The following is a 21595-nucleotide window of genomic DNA, read 5'->3' as shown; positions in this document are numbered from 1 at the left end:
GGGGAGGGGAGCGGTAACTTCTTAGAGGTTGGCGTGAGGGGAGTGGGGAGAGGGAGGGGTGGGGAGGAGGACAGGGTTGTGGGGGTGGAGCTAATAGACGAAGAGGAGGTGGAAGGGAAGAAGGCCTGAGACAACAGGTCACAGCGGGAACGCCCTTGAGGGGGAGGGAGGAGGTGTAGGGGAGAGCTGAGGGGCTCCCGAGGGGGCAGCGAGGGTGGGCTGTCAGGGGGGGATGACGAGGACAATGAAGATGAGTAACGAGGAGGGAGGAGCTTACAAGTAGGCTGGCGAGGAGGCACAGCAGGGGGACTGTCCAAGTTTGACATCATCTAGGGAGGGGGGGGAGGGGGGGGGTCAAAAGGAAAGGACATCAGAGGAAGAAAAGAGAAAAACAGGAAGTCAGAGAGATGGTTTCTATTGAAACTGTGATGATGAAACAGAAACAAACAATAAAAATAATCAGTAAAAATACTGATGACACTGAAAATGATAAAGCTTAAATTGATGAAACAAAAAAACTTAGAAACCTGATGAAACTGAAACTTATGAAACTGATCATGAAGGTGGTAATGGGGGAACAGTAAGCCCAAGTCCAAGGCTTTAACGTCAGACATCACGTACAGCAAGAATTTATAAACTAATAACCTGACTCCAAAAACAAAAGATAATGATGATGAGTCTGAGATAATGAAGTGATGATATTAATAATACTGATGGTTGGCTGCATTTATTGGAACTGAACAAGATTATATTGGGCCATTTTTAACTCTGGACAAAACATGAAGTGAAGATGAAAACAATGGCAGTGATTCTATGGATTCTACTGGTCAAAGTGAAGGTGAGATCAGTGATGGTTCTGATGGTACCGTGGAGGGGGACGACTCTGAAGGAGCGGACTCCGGTCGCCTGCGAGGAGGAACGGGAGGAGGAACAGGAACATCTTCTGAACCCCGACTGAAACTCACCATGGAGGAGACAGAAGACGACCCTGAGACAAGCCAGGACACAGAACCACAGTTAGAATCACTGAGACAAGCTGGGACACAGAACCACAGCAGGTGAGACGATGGTCAACTCAATGACCCTCAGGTAACAGAGCACATTAAAAAGAAACCCAGCTTTTATAATGTACCTTTAAATTCATGTTGGTATTTATTAGAAAATGTTTTTCTAATATTTAACTGAAAATGTCATTTAGTTTGTTTATCAGAATCTTCAACACAAAATAAAGCATTTCCACCAAAAAGAGGACCATCTGTCCATCATCTCCTAGCATCCTCCTCACCCCACCAACCATCTGCAGATCCTCCTTCACTACATTTATCAACGTTTTCTTTGATCTTCCTCGTCTTGTCCTCCTTGGCAGTTTCATATTAAACAACCTTTGTCCATTATGTCAACTGACCCTCTTCTGTACATGTCAAACTATCTCAGCCTTGCCTCTCTAACTTTATCTCCAAACCTGAGCTGTCCCTTTTTAGACTCATTTCTAATCCTGTCCATTTTGGTCTGCCCCATTGAAGATCTGAACATTTTTATCTCTGCCACCTCCAGCTACTCCTCCTGTCTATTTGTCTCCAAACCAAACACCAGCAGGTTTCACTACCATCCTGTAAAACTTCTCTTTCTTTTCTGCAGATTTCCTTATGTCACAAATCCTGACACTCCTCTCCATACACTCCACCCAGCTGTTCTCTCTTCTTCACCTCTCATGTTCTGCTCGTTATCTTGGATGATCCACCCTAGGAACTTAAATTCATCCAGATTTACCACCTGTACTCTTCACAGATTCACTGTTCCACCTCGCTTGCCTCCGTCTCATTCACACACAGATTCTCTTTCATTTATTCTTCTTTCTAGAGCATGCCTCCCCCCTCCAGAGTCTCGTCTTCCTTCTTCCTACCTCTCTAGACTCTTGCTTCCTGCTTCCTACCTCTCCAGACTCTTGCTTCCTGCTTCCTACCTCTCCAGACTCTTGCTTCCTGCTTCCTACCTCTCCAGAGTCTCGTCTTCCTTCTTCCTACCTCTCCAGACTCTCGTCTTCCTTCTTCCTACCTCTCCAGACTCTATTCTTTCTGCTTTCCAGGCCCTCTTCCAGCTGTTTCTATACTCTTGTGAACTAGTTTGAAATAATTAAAACTTTCAGTCTGCAGATCAGAAACCAGAGTTCACAATAAACCAGCCAAGTGTCTAAAGCCAAACCAACTACCCAGAATGCATTGTACATGTACCATATAACCAGACTCCATAGTTTCATCTTTAGATCACATGATTCAATTACAATTTAAAAGATTTTAAAACAAAAATACAAAACACGTTTTTAAAGAAGATTATACACATTAAACCTGTAAATCTTACTAGTTGGGCTTCTATTTAACACAAATAATCACACAGGGTGAGCTGTCAGCTGATGGTTTCCATGAAGACAGACTGTTACAACAGGTAAGAGATGTTACACAGGTGAGACACATCAGTGGCGGGTGGTAGGAGCACTGCCAGTGGATTATTTAGTTTCTTTAGAGTAAAATAAGTGGGGGTAAATGAAAGCTTGAGTCCATCAGTTTTACTTGAACTCTGAACCCTTACCTGAACCATGAAACTAAACCCAAACCCTTTCCTGAACGCTGAACCTGAAGCTAAACCCCTACCTGAACTCAGAACCCGAACCAAAAACCTTACCTCAACTTGAACCAAAATCCTAACTTTTATGTGAATCCTACAGCTAAACCCAAACCCTTACCCAAATACGAACCCTACTCCACTGGTCAAACTCTAGATGTGAGGGATTTTTAAGGATTTTCTTAATTAATTTGAATAATCAGGTTTTATAAATCATGTGAAGAGTTGATAGACTTTAATAGTTCAGTATCAAAACTATTAAAGTCAATCATTCTGGCAGTTAAGATTTTTATGCTAAAGGTTGTGTTTTTATCTTTTATGTTATTATTTATTAACCTTTACTTCCTGATACTCGATTTTACTTACTCTTTATCACTAGTACTGATACAGATCCTATCTGTGTTTTACTAAAAATACGTAAATAAATCCTTTGGTTCCATGGATGTTATGCCGCAGCTTTGTGTTTGTATCTGATTCCAAACAGAATCCTATCTGGAGTCTTTACCACCCAGCACTGATCCGAGGTCAGTTCTGACCTATGACATGGTGATGTACAGAGAGTCAGGAGGGTCATACTAACGTGGGCCATGAGGCAAAGAGACAACAGCAAAGATACTGTCGCAGGCTGCAGAGTGAAGAGAAGAAACAAGTGAGAGGAGGAGGGTGCAGAGCTTGTAACAGGTTCTTAAACTGGTCTGGCTCAGAGGAAGAGACATGAAAGTTAGTTTGAGACGCTCAGGATCGATACTTTGGCTGATCAATACCATGGCAGTAAAAAGAACAAAACTCAGTGGGCGGACGTACGTTCAGTTACAGTTGAACAGGTGGTGTTTTTAGTCAGTTACAGCTGGTCGGGTATGGTTAGGGTTAGTTACAGTGAGCAGGAAGGGTGAGGATCAGTTACAGCTAAGTGGGCGGGGTTAGCGTCAGTTGCAGTTTAGCAGGCCTCTCTGCAGAATCACCACCTTAGCATGGTGGAGGGGTTTGAGCAACCCCATGATCCTGGGGGTTAGGTTGTCTGGGGAATTAGCTTCTGATAGGGTTTTCCATGGCAAACAGGGAAGAAGATCAGACTAACAGTGATTCAAAAACCTTGATGGAAAAACACCTAACTCATCAGGATGCCTCTCCCGGAAAAAGGAAATTGGGGCACCCCTCTGGAGCTAGGAGGTTGTTGCTCACCGGCAAGTGCCTAGTGGTCCAGCCATGACTCCTGGGTCTCAGAAGAGTGACAAGAGGTCACCTCCATGTTAGACCACCACCTGCAAATAGGACTGTTGAGATTCCTGGCTGTGCCGACTCCTGGCGGCATAGAAGAACTCTAGAGATGTAGAATATTATCTCTCTGGTGGGTAAGGAGCCAGAGCTTGAGTGTGAGGTTGAGTGACGTCATTTTGATATAGTTGGCCTTACCTCAACATACAGCTCGGACTGTAGAACCTATTTCCCTGAGAGGGGCTGGACTCTTTCTACTCTGAAGTTGCCGAGGGAGAAAGCCGGGGATGGTGTGGGGATACTCACAATCTGCCAACTAAGCACTTCGGTGGAGTTACCCTGGTGAACAAGAGGGCCAACTGTCTGTGGCTTTGAGATGCTGGAGGGGGGGTTCTGACTGTTGTTTGTGCTTCTGCGCCAAACATTAGTTCCGCTTACTCAGCATTCTTGGGAGTCTCTAGATGGTGTCTGGGAGGGGGTGCCATCTGGGGATTCTGTTATTCTCCTGGGTGACTTCAATGCCATGTGGGCAATGACAGAGTCATCTGAAGGGAAGTGAGGAACAGCCTCCCTAATCTTAACCTAAGTGGTGTTCTATTACTGGATTGTTATGCCAGGCATGGGCTGTCCATAACGAAACATTGTGTTCTAGCATAGGGTGTCCTTTAAATGTACTTAGTATCAGGCCACCTTAGGCCAAAGGTCAATGATTGATTTTGTAATCTTATCATTAGATCTGCAGCTCTATGCCTTGGACACTCATTTAAAGAGAGGGGCAGAGCCATCAACTGATCACAACATGATGGTAAATTGGATCTGGTGGCAAAGGAAGCTGCTATACAGACCTGGTAAACCCAAACACGTAGTGAGGGTGAACTGGGAATGTCTCGCAGAGCCTCCTGGCCAGGAGATTTTCAACTCACACTTCCAGAAGAGTTTTTCATATGTCCCAGAAGAGGTTGGGAAAATGGAGTTTGAACGGGCTATGTTAAGGGTCTTTATTGCAGATAGTCTTAACTTCCTTATTCCAGGAGCTGGGGCCTGAAGGTCAATGGTGCCTGTCGCAACAGCAACCAAAGGATCAGCTGGGGCACACCAGCAGTGATGGAAGCTGTCATGCTGAAGGAGACCTTTATGGATTGGCAGTCCTGGAGGGCTCCTGAAGCAACTGACAGGTACAGGGTGGCCAGCAGGACTGCAGCTTTTGTGGTCACGGATGCAAAAACTCAGGCGTGGGAAAAATTTGGAGAGGCCATGGAGAAAGAATTTTGGTTAGCCTTGAGGAGGTTCTGGCAAACAGTTCAGCAATTGATAAAGGGAAAGCGAGCCCCTTCCTAGGCTGTACTTGGATTGGGTGGGGAACTGACCTGGACTGGGGATATTGTTGGGTGATGGAAGGAGCATTTTGAGTATCTCCCTAATCTGGCCACCAAGTCCACCTTTGGGGAGAGATAGTCTAAAGGCTTGAGGGAAGACAAGTCTATTATCGTAGCTGAGGTTGCCATGGGAGTTAAAAAGCTCCCCAGTGGCAGGGAACAAGAGGTAGACGAGATTCACCTTAAGATGCTAAAGGCTCTGGACATTAAGGGGCTGTTTTGGTTGACACAACACCTGCAGAGTGATAGACAGGGGTGGTGTCTCCCATTTTCAAAAAGGTGTGTTCAAGCTATTGATGGTATGGTGAAGAAAGAGTTGAGTCTAAAGATAATGTTCTCGACTTCCTGCTCCATCTACGTTACATCTACGTCATGAGCTACGAATCATGCAATGGGAATGGCATTCTGGGTTCATTCATAGTGTGATCATCTGTAGAGATGAGGGAGCCATTGCTCTTCCATATTTAAAGGAGCAAGCTAAGGTGCTTTAGGCTTCTGATTAGGATGCCTCTATTTAGAGGTTTTCCGGATATGTCCCACTGGGAGGAAACTCTGGGGCAAATCCAGAACTCGCTGGAGGGATCATGTATCTTCTCTGGAAAGAAAATGTTTTGGCATCCCCAGGAGGTGCTGGGGATACCAATCATGGATATGTGACCCAATCACGGACAAGCAACAAAAGATGGATGGATGGACGGACAGTAGAGTGGGTTATGGTTAGTTGAAGTTGAGTGGCAAGGTTATGGTCAGTCACAGTTACTTGGGCAGGACTAGGGTCAGTTACAGTTCAGTGGGTGGAGTTATTGCCAGGAACAGTTGAGCGGGTGAGACTAGGGTTAGTTATAGTTGAGTAAGTGAGGTTATGATCAGTTACAGTTGAGCAGGTGGGGTCAGGGTACGTTTTAGTTGAGTGGACAGGGGTTAGTGTCAATTACAATCGTGTTGGAAGGGACAGGGTGAGATTCAGTTGAGCAGAGGGACCACTTACATTTGAGCAGGTGGGTTAAAGTCAGTTACAGTTGAGTGGGCGGGGTTAGTGCCAGTTATTGTTAGGTGGGCGAGGTTCATTTTATTGATTTATTTTATATTTTTGGTCTCATAGTGGATTTACACGCAAGTGCAACACACTGGTGGAGAGAAAACAAACACTAAGTAGCAAAAGTAGAAATTAATCAGCAGCCGGCCGAATATCTTATGTCTAGATATTTATAATCTACTTGAAACTTTATACACAAGTAACTTTGAAATCATACAAACTGGATGGTTATGTTTATTTCTACTTTGGAATATATTTTCAGGCATCAACGGATTTGCTTGTTGCTTTGTGAAAAATACAGTGAAAGTGCAGGCTACACATGCGAGTGATTTATGTCTCTATGATGAATAGATTTTTGCCAGCTTAGTTTTTGAGTTTTTTTAAGAAACCTGTAGTAAATAATGCCTGATTTTTAACAGAACACTGTGTACACCTACATGAACAACTTGTCTACATTTCAATGGCTCCATTTGTCAAATTTTCTGGATGTTTCACATTATACTTCAGTGCAACGTTAGGGTCTTTTGCCAACCATCGTGTGCCCGTGACATCACACTGCATTGGGTCTATATGTCCGCACGGCTTACTTGAGTGGAAGGGGCTGCTGGGACCCTGTGGTGAGTCAAAAACGCTGCCTACATCAGTGGAGCTGGAGGTGGCAGAGGCAGGGGGCGGAGTCAGAGGTGTACGGGGGGAGTTTGGGGCAGATATTGCCCCCCCGTCAACCTCACTGTCTGGAATACGGCTGTAGCTGATTTTCCGGGGCTCATTCTGCAAAGGTGTTGGATGTCGCATGGTTCCAGGCCTTGCTGTTGTTGGACGAATCCCTGGAGATTTCAGAGGACAGGTATACTTCTTCCCCTGGGCAGGAGATGAGTACAGATTAGGAACACTGTCAGCTCATAGTTCACTCAATATTTGGTTATGGAAACATTCACTTACAAATCGCGGTAATGATCGGGTGTTTCGTGGTTCGATCTCCAAAGACTTGTTAAAGAGATGATCAGCAAAGTCCTTCTCTGACATGTCTTCCATTGGGTTCAGGTTCTCAAAGAACTTCTGCTCACAAAAACAAAACAGATCCAGAGTATAACGAAGATTTTTGAAACTTGTTTGAACAAGAGGGGACATCAGCATGAACTGACCCTGATGTCATTCTCCAACCTCAGGCAGTATGGCTGGTTCTGGTATTGTTGGATCTCTCCTGTAATCTCAGCCACTTTCCGCCTCTTGCTGAAGTTGATCAAGTCTTTGCCGTGTCTGCGCAGAAAGTCCGGGTTTCCCTCTTCAGTCTTCAGGATGTTGGTCAGGTAAATCCCTATCACACAAACACATTTGTTAGTGATGTTTTGTTGGTAATTGTGACATTTACAGAAAGTTAAGTTTGTACCAAAGAAGGGAACGCAGGGGGGGTTGATGGAGCGCAATTTAGCTAAATACTTCTTATAGTGATCTTCACTCAGCTCGTGAGCCTCTTCCAGGATTTTTCTTTGTCGACTTGGAATTTGCTGCAAACAAAAGTAGAACAAATATTTGTTTTACAATTTCCAACTGGCTTTTTTTCAGTTAACTAGAAGACTGAAAGAATTCAAAGTACCGACACAGTTGTTGGTCTCCTTACAGATCATTGAAACAATGCTGAATTTTTCTTGAAAAGTGATTCAGTTAAAGCAACGTTTCTTGTTTTCCTGCTTTTGGTGGAGCATTTCCAGTTCAGTAACCCTCCGATTACAAGACAAACCCCTACCTCCTGAGCCACTGCCGCCCAGTACTTACACCATTAACAAATGTGCAAAATGTGAAAAACTATGTACAACATTTTGGAACAATCTGCAATCAGACTAACAATTAGTTGAAGTTAAGATCCTACATCTATCAGTCATCCTTTACAGGGAGGATTACTGATGAAAATGACCTGAGATCACCTACGGAGACATTGTAATTACCCTGCTGTCTCATTATGTAGAAGTGTCAGCAAGGAAAAACACTACATAAAAACCTGAAGTCTGGATGGGAAATCTTGATTTACTGTCAGTTATCAGTGCTGTTCTGTAAAACAGACACTAATCCTCACAATAAATCAGAGCTTTGTGACAGAGATCGAAGTTTTTAATTCCAGGAGTGTTTCCAGTGATAAACACCAGCTTTAAGCGTCATGTTTTAATCCAGTAAAAAACAGCAGAAAAATAGACAATACAGCCACCGATAAGATTATTTATCAGGAAGAGTAAAGCTGGATGGTATTTGGAAGGCATGCAGAGGAAAGAGCTTAATGCTAGCAGCATTGTTCCTGATCAGTTATTTGTTATATGCTAATCATCCTAAGAAGTTCAATAGTAGCAACTGGGTGCCTTCTATCATTTCTGGAAGATGTTTCTCTTGTCATCCAAAAGGCTTCTTCAATTTTGATTGTGGGTTGGGAGTTTAAGGCTTATAAATCATTGTGACAAAGTCATTAATGTCTCATGCTGACCCACCCCTCCATCCTGAAAGTTGTTTGGGCTAAGGACACTTGTTGAATGCTTCCTAATAAGGCCAACATGTGAGATGTTTTGGTCACGTTTCAAGGTGTGAATGGTTGTGAAACTGCCTGGAGAGACGAGTCAAGGCTGACCTATAGGTGACAGAACCTGAGTCCACCTCCTCAGTTTAATGCTGGTTTTTCATGTTTAACTAAGCAGCTTCTTTCACTCTTCTTTCAAACCACCTATCTCCAAATCCACACTAGACTTAGGAAGAGCTATGGACAACGTTGGCCCTGTGTTGTTGCTGTTTTTTGAACTGATGGGGATTCTCCTGAGACTTCAGCAAGAGAGGCGCAGTGGAAGAAATGCTCTGGATGCCGCGATTGTTATCCACCGGAGATTTCAGGCTTTACAGCCTTCAGCTGGGGGACAGACGGCAGAAACTTTGCAGGGTAAGCTAACGCTGTTGTTTATATTCCTTCTACTTCAAAACTTTTAATACAGTGCAGTTGTGTTCTTCGCTCTTCTTACGCTTCAGTCTGGCCACACTCACGACCAATGAGTGAACAGGAGCTAAGCTTGCGCCACCAACCACAGCAGGGCCGGCCCGCTGGCCCTACTCCAAAGCAGGGACCCGCCTCAAAAAAATGCTGATGGAAACGCGCGCAAAGCAAGCCGAGTAAAGTGGAGCTGGGACCTTTAGAGCCGGTGGAAAAGGGGCATTAGAGTGAAAATGACTGAATGTCCAACTCACTGCTCTATCATAGGTTTCTGAAATCCGAAATCTGAAATCTTAGATCTCTAGATCATTAAAAGTCTGAAATTAATCAGATGTTTGTGTTCATTATGAAAACCTTTGACTGAAAATGTCTGAGATCAAATAAAGTTCTACAAAACAATGTGTGGCTCTGAAGAGGGGTCAGACTGTCAGTTAACTTGTTTCATTGATGGATAAGAGGCTGTAGTTGACTGGGGGAGGAAGAATTACCTCAAAGGTGTGGTCCAATCTGTAGACAGGTGAGGAGTTCATGGCGCTGACTACTTCGAGAACACCATTAAAATTATTGAGTTCCTGAAAGACCTGCAAGATCTCGATGATCCGAGAAACAACAGCGACTCTTTCCTCCAGATTTTTCGTTTCTACTATACACCTGAAGACAAAACGGCAGGTAGCATCAGAACTTGCAGAACCTGCAGGTGGAGAGCTCAGTGATCCCATGATGGGTCTTACTTTTCAAACCAGAGGGTGAGGTTGGTAGTGTGTCGGATCATTCTCAGCAGGTTCGGAGAGTGAATCTCTTTGTCCTCTTTGGTCCAGACACTGCCGACCAGCTCTGATGGCTGCACCGCCCTGCAAGTCAAGGTTAGAGGTCAGAGGTGACAGTGACCTGGCAGGCAGGCGTGCAGCTGCCGTGACCAGTGCAGTACCTGAAGAAGTCGGACTCAAGCAGAGTGAGCTGGCGGGCGATTTCAATGGGATGCAGAGTCATGAGGTCGAAGTGTTCGATGTTTCCAGGTTTACAGATGTGCCATTCGGTGGGGGGCGGAGAGTTCTGGAAGGTGATGCTATGACCTGAAGGGCTCACCTGAACTTGCTTCTTCCTCTGAATGATCTTAGTGATAGACTCTACCCACTTCCTCATCGCCTTACCTGCAACAAGTGACACATTTACTGAGGTCAAATACAACTACAATCAAATTTAGATCCAAGATCCTGAGTTGGACACTGATTATTATTAGGGCTGGGCGATATGAGGAAAATCTAATGTCCCGATATTATTTTGCTATATCACAATATTTATAAATAACCTCCAGTGTTATTTTAACCTATATAGTACTTAAAATGGCACTGGTGTACTCTAGTCAAACAGACCATTCATGTTTTTTTGAATTTGAATACAAAATCAGAATAAATTTAAATGTTTTATTGTAACCATGAGTTGCACACAAATGTTCTTCACTAATGAAATTACTACCACTGCTTCACTGCTGGTTCTTTGGTGTGTGGGGAGATGTTGACATACAGAGTTTACAATATTATTCACTTTGCAGTGGATGACTTCTTAAGTGGTGAAATAAATTTGTGGTACTGCTAACTTTTGTGGCAATGGTTTTACGACTCGTTTTGTAAAATACCGCATTTTGTTTGACATCCTCCTTATAAAATCCAAACTACTCCCAGATTATTGATCCAGTGTTTCTCTTCTGCACTAGTTCATCGGACTCCTCTTCAGTTTCTCATTCACCCACCACCTGAAACACCTAATGTCACCATAATTTTTCCATTCTCGAAGTCTATAAGTGCATGCACCATGCAGCGTGTCAGGCAGAGCATTTTTAGGTTGGGATTAGAGATGCATCTGTAACATGTCGGATAAACAACACTCCCAGTTAATTAGATGCAGAAAGCTTATTATGTGAATGGCAATTTATATTCTATGGTTACGATGGTAGTTTTTACCATTGTAAATTGAAAAACTCGTGATACATCGAGTATACTTGATACATCGCTCAGCCCTAATTATTATTAACCCTAAACCAGAGTCAGACACCGGTTCAAAACCCAGATCCTGAGTCTGAAAGTTGATCCAGAACAAGTTACATCCACACTTTTCAAACAGGATCTCTGCTGGAACAGCCACTTCCTTTAAAGCCTGTGCGACTCGTTTCTATGACAAACATTTACAGCTTGATAGAGTCTAATAGAACTCTGCGATTTGAAGCTTCAGCTCCTCCTTATTGTTGGTCACTCATTTGTTGTCTTGGTGTTTTGTGTCACTGTCCTGCTGCAAGACTCATTCACAACACATCTCCAGTGTTCTCGCAGAGGGACGCAGGTTCAGGTCCAGGACTTAGGGTGCATGGACTTGTCTATTGGCCCCTCAGTGCAGTAAAGTTGTCATGCACCCTTATCAGAATAACAGACACAAACCGGTTTGCTTTAACCTGCTTCACTGTGGAGATTGTGTTATTCCAGCCATACGTTTTGGACAGGTGTTAGGGAAGGTGCTTGTACAGGTGAATGCAAGTGTTTGGGCAGATGTTTGAGCTGATAAATGCAGGTGTTAGGGAACGTCGGTGCAAATGTTTAAATAGGTGTTTGAACAGGTGCGTGATGGGTGTTTGGGCAGGTTTTGGAACAGGTCAATGAAGGTGTTTGTACCGGTGCATGTAGGTGTTTTGGCAAGTGCTCACCTCTCACTGAAGCTATGAATTCCTCCAGTTGGCTCAGCAGGTGGGCATCTCTCTCAAAGTCATAAAAGTGATGCTCCACCCAGTGACGACACACATTGAGAACTCTGTTGGAGCAAAAGTACAAGGTCACACATGTGCGGAGACTCTTAAAAACCTTTGATGAGTTCACAGTTAGAACTAAGACTGAACTGTGGCTGAATGTTAGAAATCAGACTGAACCACAAGCTGATAATACTTATTGATCTGAAGTCTTCTGGAGGTAAGTTGGTCTAGATTCTCAGTCATCCAGGATATGACAATTCTAAGTGGTTCAATCGAAGGCAATTGGACTTCAGGTCAGATTCAATTCAGTTCAGTTCAGTTTATTCATAAACCGCCAAGTCACAACAAAAGTTGTCTCAGGCCTCTGTACAAAAACATTCAGTTTCACGAGTTTTTGGACACCCAGATAATAAAGAGTTCCAACAGTCCAGCCTAGAGGTGATAAATGCACGGAGCAGTTTTTCTGCATCATTTTCAGACGAGATGTTTCTGATTTCAGTGATGTTGTTCAGGTGGAGGAAAGCAGTCCTGGTAACAGTTTTAATGTGGGGTTAAAAGACATCCTGATCCTAAATAACAACGAGGTTCTTTACTTTAGAACTGGAGAACAAATTAATGCCATCCAGAGGAAGAGAAAGGCTGCAGAGTTTGTTCCTAAGATGCTCAGGTCCAAAAACCACAACCTGTCTGTCTGAGTTTAAAGCAGGAAGTTAAGAGTTGTCCAGGTTTTTCAACAAAGTAGAGAAAAAAGAAAAGTTCTGTAGTTTAAAAAAATCCTTTTTTAGATTGAGGTTTTTAAATGTAACATGTTTTGTTGCCTTCTACTGAACCACTCAAGGTTTCTTGGAGGCCAATGAGTTGCTGAGGTTTGGTACCTCCAGCAGGAGGCGTAGTGTACCTGAGCTGAACCGGCTGAACAAACTCTTTACGGAAACGTTTGAGTTCAGCACTGAGCAGCTGCTCTTCTCCCTCCATCTGGTCCGAATCAATCGGCTTTGGCTCTGGGATTTCAAACCTGAAACAGAAAGACACATCTGAAACCAGCACAAAACTCTACATGGTTCTTCTTCAGCTCTGAACTGTAGCTCATATTTGCTTCCTGAGTCACAAGTTTTTCAATTTTAAGCCCAAACACATACGTGTTCCACATTAATTTTTTTTCAGTCAGGTTCTTCAGGCTGAAAATGACAAAAGCTTTATATGTAGTTCTGTTCTAACTCTGCCAAACATGCAAGAGCAGCTGAAGCGTTCTGTTTGGTCCATGTGACCTGACAGTTGAGCTCACCTTTCCATGAGCAGGCCCAGCAGCTCCTGAGGTTTGCAGAATGACCTGTAAGTGGTCAGAAAGGTCCGCACAAAGTTTGGATCTGAGAGAGGAAATATGAAACAAACCACATACCTGAAATAAACCTGACAATCAAACTAGATCAGAACCAGGTTAACACTTTTTTTCCACTAATGTGGTTCCAGATCTTTCTCAGAGCCAGTGCCAAACTAGTTAGATTCATTTTGAGTACATCAGAATTTCCAACCAGAAAAATCTTAGATAACCTTAGTTTTCAAGCTTCCAGTGGTGAATTTGCTCTGTTTGTCATTATTATTAATATCATTATTCCTAATAATTGATAAAAGTCATGCTGCAGCCCAAGTGGAAGGAGATTTTAGGTCATGTACAGTTCCTGCACCCCTGTTCAGATATAAACACTACATACTGTATGTCCACTACTACTGATGAAACAGAAAACTGGGTCTGTACGGCATTTTTACCAGTTACAAAGAAAGACAGCTTTTTGACTACAGTTGACCTAAATATTTCTTTGCTAAGTTTTAGACTCAAAAAAATCTGCTGATGAACACAAAGGATGCAATAAAATACTGAATACCAGAGCTGAAATTGGTCCTGTGTTACTCCTGCCTGACCTCTCATAATCTTCCCTTTCAGACCAAGAAACATTTGGTAAAATTTCTGGATAAAAACTTAACCTTGGTGAAGTATTGGCAGAGTGGCAAAATAGTATCCGCTCAATAATCTGCCATTCAAGATATCCAGTTCAGGTTTTGTCCATCTTGGCGTGTACATAGAAGATTTTTTTTATAAAGATTCATCACTGTGTCTTCTGTCATTGCTTACACAAATTAAACATGATTTTGAGCGATGGTCCTAAATCCTTCTGTGGCAGCTAGAATTAATGCTGTCAAAATTCATATGTTCCCACATTTCTTATATCTATTTCAGTGTGGTCCAATCACTCTCCCTTTAGCTTTTTTCTGCATAGTCAATAGTCTTCTTCTGGATTTTATCTGGAGAATTAAACCACCCAGGCTCACCATCAGGTCCTACAAAGGCCCAAAGCTTTGGATGGAATGGCACTACCTAACCTCTTGAACTACTACAGCACATCTGAATTACTGGGTTCAGCATGAGAATGAATTCCCCCCGACCTACAGGGTTATGAAAGTGAATTCTGCTCAGCATTGAAAGCCTTACTATACAGCTGATGTCTAAATCAGCAAACAGTTGATTTCTAACTTTAACATTAGCCTAATTGAACCAATAGCTGATGTCTACATTAGCCAGCAGTACATATCCAAATTAGCCAAAAGTTCATGTCTAAATTTCCCAACAGTTGATTTTTAAAATATCAAAGAATGGATGGTCTAAACAACTAACAGCTGATGTCTAACATATTCAAGAGTTTGTGGAGTTTGGTTGAATGGCGGTGATATGCATTTCTGATGAAATGCTAAGACTTTAGTTATTACATCCACCAAGGAGGTTGGTTTATTTGTCTGTTAGCAAAATTACTAAAAAACTAATGAACATATTTTAATAAAATTTTCAGGAAATGTTGGGTTTTCACAAAAAACAATTGATGAAATTTTGGTGGTGATCTGGATTATAGTCTGGATCAGACTATTCACAACCACAAACGTTATTGAGAGTTCACTGAATTGGGTTCAAACAGAATACACATCCTGTTTGTATTCAGAAAAGGGCTCACCTGCGTACATGTGGAAGGTGAGTCTCTCAATCAGTTTCAAAACTGTCCCTGCTTTGATAATGGGGATCCCAGATTTGGATTGAACGTTCTCCTCGAATACAACATTCTCCTCGGAGTCAGGCTCGGTGAAGCGGTACTCCTCGGCCGATGGTAGCCTCATCTGCTCCTCCTTCTCCTGCAGCAGCGCCTGGTCCAGAATGCGTTCCAGCGTGCTGCGGTACTGCAGCGAGATCAACGCCGCCATCCAGCCATTCTTCTCCTCTGCAGACTTGGCAGCGAACACCACGCTGTTCCCATCCTTTAGAATGATCTCAAAGGCATGCCGGTACTCGCCTTCTTTATCGTCTTTGTCGTTGATCTGGACTTTACGCATAAAGAACTTTTCTTTGAGACGGTACTCTGCTGTGGAGCTGGCACCAGGAAGCCGCGGCGGGCCATGATTGGATTTGCAACAGATCATAAGGCCATCAAACAGGAAGATGTGGCGCTCATGTTTGGCGCCGACGCGAGTCAGTGTGCCCTCCATGATGAACTCGTTGCAGCACTGGCCAATGTCTTTCCCTTCCCAGCCATCAATGTTCTTCTGGATCTCGTTCATCTTCCTGATGGCCAGGTGCTTCCCCTTCATCTGATGACTGTAAAAACGACACGCTGACTCACTGCACATCAATGACAAAGAGCAAAGAGGCGACAGGGTTAGTAAGGAGGTCAGAGGGGAAAGGACTGATTTCCAAAATACAATCTGAATCTTTCACAACAAAACAACTAAACACAGCAGGGATAGAAGTTAAAAAAAGAAAAAAAACTTGACTGAATTTTATTCTTCATTTAATCATATTACACCCCACCACACATTTGAGAGCTTTTTTTCTGCGTATCGGTCACTTCCCAAAGGTTTTCATGTGAAGAGGAGTATACTGTCTACATGCTCTGAGTCAAAGTACAAAGTATAGTGTTCTATATTAATACACTTTTTATAACGCATGACTCAGATATAAGTTATAAAATTATTCAACCATTTCCATAACTTTTCGGTGTACGCTATTCACTGCACTGAAAATTAATAATGTTGTTATTGTAGAACTCCACTGGTGGGGAGATCAGGATGAGCCGCGGGCCTGAGTTGTTTTCTACAGGCTGCTGTTGAACCATCATGTATCAGGGTTCTGCCTCATAAATATTTTTACATGTGTTGTTTATATACTAGAAATTAGCATCAACCAACCCACCTAAACTAGTACCGAATGCTTCTGATAATTTAAACACTTGCCGCAGAAACCGCTTTAGTTTCATTAGGGATCATAATCCAGTGGCATTTTTGCACATATTTAAGTGCAAACAGCAACACCAGCAGCTGGAGGGACACTGGGGCAAGACTGAGCCACCTGTACGCGCTGTGGGACGGAGGAGGGTCCACTGTAGGACCCGCTGCATATCTGCTTTCACATCAGTCTTCAAAAGTCTCCAAAAACAACAGAAAAGGTTGCTAGTCAGTTTTTTGAAATACAGTCACCAGAGGGGTCTGAAAACTCACTAAATATAGCAACAAAGTCCCTAAGTTGGCAACTCTGCTGGTACCTGGCACACCATACACCTGAAAGCACAACCTGTCATCCTCTGATCTGATAGGCTAAAACTTTGGCTCTGGTTTATATTATTTGTTGAAAGCAGCATCAGTTTAATCCATGTATCATAATTAGATTGGACGGCTTTAACAGGACTAAAATTAAATGTTTCGTATGAAAACGAACATTGCGTGAAAGTGTGTGTACATATACACAGACTTCTGACCCTCTGTGAGAATATGCGTACCATCCATCCATCCATTTTCTTTTGAACATTTCTGGAAACTGAAGCACATTTAACCTCATCCAACAGAACATCTAAGGATCCAAACAACCTGAACCCGATGTCAACTGTAACCCTTCCTCTACTTTGGTCAGGTGTAGATGTTAACATGCATCAGTGAGCGCACGGTGAGGCGCTCAGACAGCTGAGGAGCAGAAAAAACATGGGAACTGTCTAAAGGGCTCTCTGAAAAGAAAACTGTGTTGAATCAGCAGATTCTTTTAGAACGTCAGGTGTGATGATTCCTGAGGTCAAAGAGCTGTAGATAATGACACGTGGCCGTAAATCCATAAATAAAGTTGTGTGCAATTGTGGAACAATGGCAGCCTTGGTTCTGCTGGAGGACATCAGCAGTGGAAGAATTGGTGGGGGGCGTGTTTCCAGGAGTCACACTGACCTGCTGACACATGATGATGCCAGGTTTATTATCTGGTTCAGAGTCCCAGGACCATTCTTTTGGACCTCTGAGCTGATCTGACCCCAGCCTTACACAGGGAAACTAGGAGGAGCTGTGAGTTGCTGGTGCCAGTCCTCTCCACGCTGGGGTCCAGCCTTTCAGAGGGATCTGGCTGACAGGTCAGGTATTTTAGTCGTTTCTGAGCCGTGTCTTTCCAGCTATATGGGACGGCCACATCCGTATGATGCCCAGATATATCATATTCCCCCACACCGTGGCTGAAACACTCCGTCAATGTGCTGCAACATGTTTCTTAACATCAACTATATCATAAATAAGCCTCTAAGTTCTATCACGCCCCTGAGTGCCTCTGTGTTTACAGTAATTAAAGTTAAAGTTGGAAATGCCTCAGCCTCAGATCTGCACCCCTGGTTCTCTTCATTCTACAGTAATAGTGTGTAACGAGTGGACGATAGTGGACGAGAGGTGATGTGTGACTGTTGAACCTTTCTGTTCCTCCTGCAGGTGTGGTGTGGTGTGCTCTGCTCTGACAACCACAGCTTCACACACGGCACGGTGCAAACACCAGAGGACAGTTTCAGAAATACATTTGTGCTCCACTACCTTAATTAGGAGCGTCTCTGACTCACACTCCATCAAATTCCTCATTTTCCTCATTCTTGATCAAACAGAGGAGAATCACACACCAGGACATATTTCCATCTGTTTGCATGTTCAGATGGAGGTCTTTCAGAGGAGGAACTTCTGTGCTCAGGTGGGATTTATGAAGGAAACATACACAGAAACATCTGTGCATGCACGTTTTATACATCTGAATATTTTTCTGTGGACACTGCACACTGTTTGATATGGTGGCACCCAAAAAACCTGACATTTTGGCTTTAAGTTTGAACATCAGGATGGGGCGATGCCTTGCCCATCTTTATTAATGTTGACGACTGTGACCATCCATCCATCCATCCATCTTCCACCGTTTAACTGCGGTTGAGTTGCAGAGGCAACAGGTCCAGAAGAGAAACCCAGACCTCCCTCTCTCCAGCTCCACCTGAAGGATCCCAAGGCGTTCTCAGGCCAGAGAGGATCCAGAACCCCTCCAGAGAGTTCTGGGTCTGTCCCGAGGTCTCTTCCCAGTGGGACATGCCCAGAAAACCTCCAAAAGGAGCCACCCAGGAGACCAGACAATATCATTACCATATGTCACATCATCAGGAGGAGACGTGTCTGATAGCTGTATGATGAAAAGAACCTTTAATCTGAAAGTGTTTGTTGTTGATGTTGAGAAGCTCGTTAATCCGTTTAGGGGCTAAACCCTTTAAGAATGTAGCACTCTGTTCCCCTCTACCTCCACCAGCAATAATCTGATAAATCCAGCACAAACTAAAGACTCGAGATTCAGAAAACCCAGCAGGAAGTAGAACCTAAAACTACTTCCTGATCTTATGTGACGGTGCAGCCCATCACACCACCAAGTGCTGGTAACAACCTGAGATCAGAGATCTGTTTTATTCATGATCCTCCAACTCTGACCAGAGGAATCTTTGATCAGACTGACTGAGCCTCATTCTTTAAATCAAACTCAAAGACGATCATTTGTCTGAAAACGACTCAGACTGAGGCACCCACTAAATTACCCGAACATCCCATAATTTTGCACAGACCTCCAATGGAGCATTGAGCCCAATACCTGATTGTCTTCTTCTTAATAACCTTCATACATTTCTCCTGTAAGCCAGGCAAACAAAGACCCTAATGACCCTCCATTGTGAGGTGAGTGCATGTGAATCTAGCTTACAGAACCGAACATCCCATGAAGTTAAAAGCTTGCATCTCCACACTCTCCAGCTTTCTGAGAAAGCTCCTCAGATGAGAAGCAAAACTCTCCAGTTACAAAACAGAAATCCAGTTGCTGGTTTTTGTTTTTTAACCGTTTTTTGAATTGCCATGTCCTGGATGACTGAGAATCTGCACCAGCATTTATCCAATCAGGAACCAGTTCTGATGTGTCGTTGGACTTAACTGTGTATAGGTTTCAACCATCCAGGTGTTGGTTTGAGGTGGAATTGAAGAATTTGGAGGTAATCCTTCTCCTTCAGTATTCCATTCACTTTGTTAAACATTGGGACAACATTTTTACCACACCATGATGCTAAAGCCACCGTGCCTGACAGTTAGTTCAGCGTTCTTAGATACGAAAGCCTCAGACTCCTCAAAATATCTTTCTTGTCATTGTGTCCAAACAGCTGAAAAGCCTGAAATGAACCTGATATTTATGCTCATAAAGAGTGGATGGAAACTTCTGATTGAATCTGTATCAGTGAGTGAAATAATCTCTCAGACAGAAGACAACTGACTGCTGTTGACTGACAGTATGGTGCAGTAAAAGTGACAAAAGTCAGGCTTCTGAAAAGCATGTTGTGATCTGACTGATGAGCAGGTGTTTTATGAAATTTGATTGATTTATCAGAATCTAAAGAATGCCCACAAAGAAAACAGTAAATCCAGAGAAACAGCTGGTAACAGGAGGAGGCTCGGAGAGAAACATGATGGATGAAATTAAATAGCAGCAATGACAAAAAAAACATATCTCTTAAAATATCAGAATAAAATACAATTTATCTATTCCTCAGAAGGTTTTACAATTCTGTAAATACAACAACACATCAGAACATGTAACTATTAAACAAAAACCAAAAGTTAAATCTGGTTCCACCTGGCTGCTTCCTCAGGATCAGCAGGTTCTGCTGAGGTTCTGCTGCTCTGGAGCTACAGGTGTGAGTTAACACAACGCCAGGGTGGAAAGACATCAGCAATGACCTCAGAGAAGCAGCTGCTGTTGCCCATTAATCTAGTAAAGGTCAAAGGTTATTCCCAAACTACCTGGAATCCGTGATTCTACAGAGATTATTCACAAGAAGAAACGTTTAAGACAGCTGCTGATCATCCCAGCAGATTCACCCTGAAGGGTAGACCGTGCAGTGCTCAGAGAAATGAGCTCCATCTCAGACTTTACAGGCTTCAGTTAGCAGGTTAAAGGTCAAAGGTCATGGCCTCTTCTCTCTAAAAACAACACAGCAGAAGACTTCTGGAGCAGAACCAGACCAGAGGACAGATGTTTACCCAGAATGCACTGCAGCTGTCAGCACGGTGGTGGAGGGCTGATGGTTTGGGCTGATTCTGGAGTCAGATGTGACAAACAGGACAATGATCCCAAACACAGCAGAACGGTCCAGAACCAGAACCAGAACCTCAGAGAGCTGAAGCAGAAACCAATGAGCTGAAGCAACGCTGGAAAGAAGAGTGGGCCACAACTCCTCCACAACCAGGAACCCACTGAGAGTTCTGCTGCTGGAGGAGGTTCTGCAAGCTGCTGAACCAGTTTTTGTTGAATAAATAATGAGTGTGATTTGTTCTGTTGTTCATTTATCTGAGTTAGAGACCTGCTGAGGACCAGATGAGATTGAATATTTTCTAAAATGTAAAAGCAGAAAATAACAGGTAACAGACCTGATGCTTCCGTTTGACTGCGACTGCACATAAATCTTATGAACTGTTCTTCTTATAAAGCTCTTTTCCTCCAACACACACATATCAATCCACAACCTCATAGGAATGGAAATACAAAGACAGAACATGAAATCACTTACGTCCTCATGTCCACCTGTCGGTCCTCCTCCTTTTTGTCTCCTTGCTAATCAGTCTAACAACTAAAACGTTTTCAAACAGCAGCAGTTTTTTCTCTCTGAGATCTTTCCTCTAACAAAGAACAATGGGCAGGCTGAAAAGCTCCGCCCTCAAATTGATGCTACTTCCTGTTAACATTAGCACCACCCTGCCCCCACCCGTGACCCTGCACCCCCCACCTCCTAAATCCTGGTTTATTTTGGTCCAAAGGGAAACAGAGGATGGGAGGAGTCCTGCTGAGAGGGTTCTGTATTTGTTGAGCTCAGTTCTGCTGCTAGCCGTCCAGGTCCAGAGTCCAGGTCCTGAGTCCAGGTCCTGAGTCCCGAGTCCAGGTCCAGGTCCAGAGTCCCAAGTCCAGATTCCAACTCAGTCCATTAAACTGGTGCTGAGAAGTTGGAGTTAGGGATCTTATCCTCAACTGTTCAGAAATTCAGAAATCTGCTTTTGTTTAGATTTTACTGATGGTTGTTTACAAATATGTGACTTTTCAGAAAGGTGTCAAAATTTTCACACGAGTCAGACCGTCCACACGAGTCGTACCATCCACACGAGTCGTCCCGTTTACACGAGTCGGACCGTCCACACGAGTCGTCCCGTCCACACGAGTCGTCCCGTTTACACGAGTCGTCCCGTTCACACTAGTCGTCCCGTTCACACGAGTTGTCCGTCCACATGAGTCGTCCCGTTCACACGAGTCG

General features: G+C 43.5%; 1 protein-coding gene across 1 annotated transcript in view; it reads right to left on the bottom strand.

Annotated features, from left to right (window-relative positions):
* LOC108250452 (son of sevenless homolog 1) overlaps window positions 1-21595 on the bottom strand; it is a 33722-nt gene that overhangs the window by 754 nt on the left and 11373 nt on the right. The window contains 14 exon segments of the mRNA XM_037974778.1: window positions 2-329; window positions 867-988; window positions 3200-3244; window positions 6834-7107; window positions 7189-7305; window positions 7392-7564; window positions 7637-7754; window positions 9700-9862; window positions 9943-10062; window positions 10140-10362; window positions 11907-12010; window positions 12847-12963; window positions 13234-13315; window positions 14951-15609. Of these exon segments, the coding sequence (XP_037830706.1) occupies window positions 2-329; window positions 867-988; window positions 3200-3244; window positions 6834-7107; window positions 7189-7305; window positions 7392-7564; window positions 7637-7754; window positions 9700-9862; window positions 9943-10062; window positions 10140-10362; window positions 11907-12010; window positions 12847-12963; window positions 13234-13315; window positions 14951-15609 (2645 nt within the window).

Source organism: Kryptolebias marmoratus, linkage group LG3, assembly GCF_001649575.2.
Source record: "Kryptolebias marmoratus isolate JLee-2015 linkage group LG3, ASM164957v2, whole genome shotgun sequence".
Taxonomy (NCBI): Eukaryota; Metazoa; Chordata; class Actinopteri; order Cyprinodontiformes; family Rivulidae; genus Kryptolebias; species Kryptolebias marmoratus.
This window is presented reverse-complemented; position numbering and strand designations above follow the sequence as displayed.